General features: G+C 34.3%; 1 protein-coding gene across 1 annotated transcript; it reads left to right on the top strand.

Annotated features, from left to right (window-relative positions):
- The first annotated feature begins 394 nt into the window (after nt 1-394).
- On the top strand, nt 395-3,375 carry LOC131056389 (ankyrin repeat-containing protein At5g02620-like). Its single transcript, XM_059215997.1, has 3 exons — nt 395-1,125; nt 1,536-2,095; nt 2,366-3,375. Exons 1-3 carry the CDS (start codon nt 606-608, stop codon nt 3,263-3,265), a joined length of 1,980 nt encoding a protein of 659 aa, XP_059071980.1. The 5' UTR covers nt 395-605; the 3' UTR covers nt 3,266-3,375.
- Nucleotides 3,376-7,213: the final 3,838 nt, after the last annotated feature.

Here is a 7,213-nt window from a genome sequence, read left to right as displayed (position 1 = left end):
AAAAGAAAGAAATTAATTTAAACAACAGTTATATCGTTTATTGAAATATAACTATATTAAATAATTATCTAATCCACTGAAATAAACTCAACATTAAATAAAATGTGTACATATTTCACATAGAATAAATTATTAAATTATAAATGATAAAAAAAATTTGTATTTGATTTCAATGTACACTTTCATCTAAGAAAAATAGACATTCCAACTATGAAAAAGTTGTAGTAATTTTGACGTGTAGGATCACTTCAAGTATTAAAAAAATAATGTTCTAGCAGAACACCCCATAGTCATATTATTCGCACCAAACTAGAGTAATTACTTGGCACCCAATCAAAGCTAATTAACACTGGTTATTTGCACCCAGTCAAGGTCAAAATGTTGTATCTGTTCCAACGAAAGAAAAAGTGAGATTCCAACTAAAGTTGTGGAAACCCTGAAGTGTAAGATGTGGATACTTGTATTTTTAATGTTTCCCTTGTGGAAAAACTGAGACCACATATTCTATTATGTAGTTTCTGGCATAATACTGAATGTAGTATTATTCAATCCTATTACAAAGAAGCGTGCCTTGGTGTTGAAGGCTGTAACGGCAGATATTTAGCATGGCCACTGAGGGTCAACAACTCGGCGGAAGGATCGATCCTGACGCCTTCAAAGCTGCGGTAACGCGTTTAAGGATCGATCAACAACTGAGTTCCCAACTTAAAGCAGCTCTCAACAATATTACACCTGGAGGGGAAAATACTCTTCTCCATTTGGCTGCTAGTGTAGGAAATCTACACTTCATTCAACAGCTCCTGCAACTCAATCGTCAACTTCTGAAGGAAACCGATCCCGAAGTGAAGCCTCTGCTTGTGAATGCTACCAATGCCGAAAAGGATACTGCGTTACACTTGGCTGCGCAGGGAGGTTTCTCCAACGTTGTGAAGATTCTACTCCAACAACCAGAAAGTGGTGTGGATCTCCGCAATAAGCTTGATGAAACAGCTTTGTTCAAAGCCTACGAAAGCGGCAATTTAGAGACAGTGAAGGCAATATTTGACGCATCTCCGTCGAGCTTACTCGAAAGTACGGTGCACAAGAGGAACTGTTTATCTGTTGCAGTAAACAGAGGAGATTCAGGTTATTTTATTTCGATTTTAGGATTTCTTTGCCTATAAGTTTGTAAAAGTATCTGCTAAGCATCTCCTAATTTAACGGTTCAAGACAAATATCATTTTGTCCCCAATTTTTTCTTTATCTTAAATAACACGAGGATGATTGTCTATCATGTTTCAGTTCTTTCTATTTTTTCAAGTCGTTTGATTATGTTGTTTCTATTTTACTTCAGCTTCTGTTCGTTTACAGTTGATAACCAATGAGTTCTTCTTTACTTCTTCGTGTATTTAGTTGAATTCTGTATTTATGTTGTTATATTAGTTGAGGTCTGTATCGCTTCAACAAAGGTAAATTAGGCATTCTCTTACCCTTGGCCCTTCTTGAAGAACATCTTATCTAACTTAAGGCAATGATTTTGGATGCTTCTTTTACAGATCTAGTTGATCATATACTAAATTTATCAGATGCGAAGCAGTTAATCCAACGTAAGGACGAACTTGGCAACACAGCTCTGCATATAGCTGTTGAAAGAAACTACGTGCATATAATAAAGAAGTTAATAAAATTTGAGGCCGAACTGTGTTATTGGGTTAATGACAGCCAAGAAACTCCCATCTGTGTGGCAGCGAAATTGGGTCATCTGGAAGCAGTACAAGAGTTGATAAATGAGAGGCCAGACGCTGTCGAAATACGGAATAGTTGTGGAATGAACGTTCTGCACTTAGCTGCCCTAGTTAGGCAAGTGCGAATTGTTGATTACCTGAACGAAGAGGTAGGCTTATCATACTTGGTCAACAAGGGACTTGACAAACCTCCACATGAAGAGCCTCTGCGAAGTGGAGGAAAGACAGATCCGGCTGAAAAGAAAGATCCAAAAGATGAGCCCGTGAAAAGTGGAGGAAACACAGATGCGGGTGAAATGAAATCTCCTTTTTCGAGGATAAGTGAAGGAGACACACCACTGCATATTGCAGCAAAGAAAAAAGACTTGAATGTAAGTCTCTTTTTATACAAACCTCTGTTTGTCACTGCTGAAGTTTGTTCTTTCAACCAATTACTGTGTACAGCTATATAAGTTTTGGGTTTGTGTAGATTCTTAATCTAATCTCGTCTATATATAGAGTCAAATTACTGAAAGTATTTCTACTGAAGACAGAAATTAAAATCATCACGGCAAGAACTTCCGTAGAAGAAATCTTTATGCATAGTTAGTTCCAATAGATCATTTAATTTTTATGAACTTATTTGAGTTTGCATTTTTCAGATGGTGAAGTCGTTGCTTTGTATAGCGGGGATAAACAAGTTTGCTGTCAACAAGGCAGGCTTAACGGCCTTTGATATCGTGAGAGAGAACACGCACTATCACGAATCTGACAAGATAATTTCAGTTCTGGCCAGTTATCCTTCCAATCGCAAGCCATTCTTGTACAGCGCTCCAAAGGTGAGTGCAGAGAAACATGAGGTTGCTGTTGAGATGGTGGACAAAACATATGAGGACAGGCGCAACACAGAACTAGTGGTGGCAGTTCTATTAGCGACAATGTCATTTACGGCAGCTTTCACTGCTCCGGGCAGTTTCGTGACGGACGATGGGAATGGAAATGGGGACTCAAAGGGATCGGGAATTTCGCCTGCGCCTGCGCCTGGAACTGGCTCAGACAAGAGTTTAGGTTCGCCGATTCTGCTTCCGTTGGCCTCCTTCAAGGTTTTTCTCATCTTTGATTGTGTGGCATTCTTTCTGTCGCTCTTAGTGGTGCTGATGTGGCAGATGAGTACACCTATTACCACGGGAAATAAGGTATTGTTCCTCTGTATTACCAACCTATTGGTTTGTGCCACGTTTGCCTTTACGGCCTATGGCTTCATGCTTGCAGTGTATGCCATGCTTTCCAACATGAATCCCGAGCTGGCTTGGTTCATTCTTGGGGCGTGCTTGATCATCTGCTTCTGTGGTAATTTCACTTTTTTCTACATGGCTGCAAAGTTTACAGTGAAGAAGGCTAGGTTTAACCACCTGAACGGTCTACTTCCTTTTCTTTCTGACCGTCTGGGGGAATACGTGTGGATAAAATTAGAAAGATGGGGGCTTTTGGACTTGGTGCGCCGGTCCAAAACCAAGTGGCTTGCTATCCTATACTACCATAGCAATGAGAACGATAAATAAGGTTTGGGAAAGTTGCTTTTGCAAGTCTGATACAGTGTTGCAGCTTCTTATTTCTACATGACTTTGATCGTATTCAACTATGTCTTATAATATTAAATGTTTTCATATTATTAGAAGTGTACAAAGTATCTACATCTGTGTTCAAATCAGATACTTGCGTGCTTAGAGCTGATTTGATATGTGTATGCTTCAAGTTGAATGTTAGATTTACTGTCAATAATATTTTTGTAAATTATTTTTATATTTAAATGATTATATTTATGATTCTTGAAAACAAATAAAGTGTATAAGGGTGTTTAGTCTTTTGATTGAAGATTGTGGGTTCTTGATGAATGGATAGATTATTTTGCCTTTGTATTTGGAAATGCAATCTCTCTTCATTACAAAAGAGGGTGGGTCCATATAAAGTAAGGGACCTTATCTAGACATGATCATACAAGTACATCATTAAAAATGCATTCCTTATGAGAGCCTAAAAGATAGAAGAAAAATATTCCATGAATAGCTTCCATCTCACAAGTGAACTTTTACGAATAAAATAGGAGATTGCTCAACTAAGTAAGAAATATGAACATTTGACTAACCTAAATTTACATTTATAAATATGAAACCAAAAAATCCAACAAAAATCATTTGTAAACATAAAAATTAATAGGTAACACAGTAACACAAAACATCTGATCATCCAAGCTTGTACTTTTGCAACTCTAGATGGGGAAGGTAAAGAGCATTAGTTGGTAATTTATTTATTTATTTTTGTTTAAATATGAGGCTAAGGTGTGTAATTATGTGGTCAATCATGTGACTATAGAAATGATCCTAGACAATCAAATGACTAGATCTAAGGAAAAAAGAACTAGATGAGAGTTCGTGTGTGGATAAGTGTCATAACTTCTTAGATAAGTATAATGTATGGTAGTGTGCGCATATAAAATTAGGTAACTATTCATGGGAATGCATATGTATATTAATATACCTAAGGATAGGAGAATAGTCAAAATTCCATACAATATTGCAGTATTGTTCATAAGATATATGTATCCAAGCATTTCCTAAAAATATTCACAATATTGCATAGAAAATAACATATATATGCTAGTTTCATAATTATATTTTCCGTTACATTGAATTGTGTCTGAATCCTAATTGATCATGCATCAAAAATATTATAGCACTCAAAAATGTTCATGTAAATTTGATATCTAATTAGATATAGATTATATGAAGTTGATGTGTCCATATAAGTAATCAACCCTATTAAGACATGATAACTTAAATAATAATTTAACTATATACTTTCAACATGCTCTCATCATGAGAACCTACAAAATAGAAAAACAAATGTCCCATTGGTAGCTTGTATCTTACAAGTGAAATTTGAGAACAAAAGAGAACATTACTTATCAAAATGTCCCCTTAGTTTGAATTAATTAAAGATAGGTGGGTAATAGAAAATTGATAACTATATCTATTATATTTAGAAATACATATCATGAATAAGGGTATGTAATATTTTGATTAACTAATTTTGATTTCTAATGAAGATTCTAGATTATTTTATCTTTGTAATTTAGAAAGGCAATCTCTCTTCATAAATATGGTCTCAAATTCTATATTAATCCTTTGTTCTATAAAGTTAAAGATTAGAATTATGGGTCGAATTTGTGATCATGAAATCTTTATATTCTTATGGCTTGACAAACATTTTGCTTCCCTCTAGGTGAAACTCAATCTAGTCTTATCTTCTTAAACATCTCGAGACTATCAATAGTTTGAAATAACTTGAATGATCTTTATTATGTCTTTAAGAGATAAATTTCCTTAATTAAATCCCTAGAAAATGTACAAATATTGATGATAGCAAGCAAGGGCTATCAATTACAAGTTTGTTATTCTTTTTCATTTATTAAATCTAAATGTTTCACTATTTATTCTACTTTAATACTAGACAATGAGAGAGGATTCTTGAAAGATGACAAATATGGAATAAATAAAACTAAATTTCATTAAATTGTAACTCATAACACCTAATGATGTAAGCTTCTTTTTTTTTTCAACTCTAGGTGAAAGTAAAAAGGATTATTTGGTGAAAATTAATTATATTTATTAATTTTTAAATATGAGGCTTAGGTGCCGAATTTTGTGGTCAATCATGTGACTAGAAAAATAATCTTACACAATCAAATGATTAGATCTAGACAAGTAAGAACTAGATGAGATTTTTTTGTAAGGGTGAGCGTCATAACTTCTTAAATATAAACAAAATGTATGGCAGCATGCACATATAAGGTTGGGTAACTATTCATGGGAATAAATGTGTGTAATAGGTAGATAGAAGGATATGGGAATAATTTCAACTCCAAATAAAATTTCACCATTGTACATAAGATACATGTATCAAAATATTTCCTCAAAATAATCACAACATTGCATCGAACATAACATATATATGTTAATTTATGTCCTATCCTTTTGGTGGTTCTTTATTCTCTATCTTTTGATGACAAGACTCCCTTTTCAAAATAATGTGATGATTAGAAAAGTTCATTTGTCTGCTTTGAAGGTGCCTACTCCACTACTCTGAAATGTTTTACGAGTAATGTTGATGCTTCTTTGACTATTGTTCATTGTAAGAAAAGAAGTTAGTCCTTGATTGTTCCTAACATAAATGCAACCTGACTAAAACATTGGAAATATGTCATATTGTTCTCTTTTTAATTTATTAAATACAATAAAGCTATTATTCATTTTCAAAACAATTTACTCCACTTCCAAAAACTGACAGCCATGAAATCAATTTCTTCAAGAGAATCACCTTTCTGTCATATTGTCATTTCATGTCTTTTTTAACAGCTATGCCCATTTTTCTACTTTAAAGTGAGGATGCATTCTAATGTGTAGAGCCGTATCCATTTCACAACAGAATAGTTTATGTCACATTATTCACTGATATTATAAGGAAGCATCTTGACCAGCCTTAGAAAATGACGAAAGAAAGATGTCATGTCAACTAACCACGAATAGACAAACAGAACGATTAATCACTTTAGTGTTGGCACTCTTTCGCGAGGTCGTAGTCATGGGGTTAATGTTGACGATGGACACTTCTTTCTGTCATATATTTTCCACGCCTTTTAGACTTGATGTCCATTTTTCTCTTTATGTTTAAAGAAAGTCTATTATTGCAATATGTGGAGCCGCATCCATTTCACAGCATAATACTTTGTAATCACATTATTTAATATTGTGTAAACAGATGTTCAAGACTATCGTCAAGAGCCTAGCAGAATGATCAATCACCCTAGAAAAAAAATTATCTTGAATCTAAGGGTCGGTAGGTTAGATAAAGCTAAGAGTCGTCACTAACCTGCAAATTTTTTAGAGTATAAATGTAGTAGAAAAATAAAACTTCATGGCAATAGAAAAGAAATTTCATGGCAACTGAGCGTGAATAGCAAAAAAAAAGTGAAAGGTCACTTCAGGTAGCTACTATTTGAAAAAAAAAGGTTAAAAAGTTCTATGAGAAGGCAACGAGACTCACATTACCACTATTTTGGCAGTGTCACAGTCGTGAGATTTATCTTGTCGATGGAATCTCCTCATAGTCTTATTTCTTCCACGCCTTTTGGACGGGTATTCCCTCTGTAGACACGACATAATACTAGTGTTGAAGGTTGAAACACAGAAATTTGCTATAGATCATACTGTAGGTTGAATTATTTGATGACATTATAATAAAGCATATTTGATAGCGCTGAAGGTAGCAATGTAAAAAAAAATCTATGGCAACTGAGTATGAAGAGGCCAAGAAAGGGATCGATCCTGACGCGTACAAAGACGCAGTAAGCCTTGGAACAAAAATTGATGAATTTTATTATGGTGTTCTTAGTATATTACTTCAGCTTTGGATTCTTTACAGTTGATAACTATATTATATATTTTATATAT

The sequence above is a fragment of the Cryptomeria japonica genome, unplaced genomic scaffold (assembly GCF_030272615.1).
Source record: "Cryptomeria japonica unplaced genomic scaffold, Sugi_1.0 HiC_scaffold_464, whole genome shotgun sequence".
In the NCBI taxonomy this organism is placed as follows: domain Eukaryota; kingdom Viridiplantae; phylum Streptophyta; class Pinopsida; order Cupressales; family Cupressaceae; genus Cryptomeria; species Cryptomeria japonica.
Note: the sequence above shows the minus strand (reverse complement) of the source record. Positions and strands in the feature narration are given on the sequence as shown.

Bases quoted from the DNA above. Each gene is read 5' to 3' on its own strand.
- LOC131056389 (XM_059215997.1), top strand. From the start codon at position 606: ATGGCCACTGAGGGTCAACAACTCGGCGGAAGGATCGATCCTGACGCC. The intron at 1,126-1,535 runs GTTATTTTATTT...CTTCTTTTACAG, and splicing joins AGTAAACAGAGGAGATTCAG to ATCTAGTTGATCATATACTA. The intron at 2,096-2,365 runs GTAAGTCTCTTT...TGCATTTTTCAG, and splicing joins CAAAGAAAAAAGACTTGAAT to ATGGTGAAGTCGTTGCTTTG.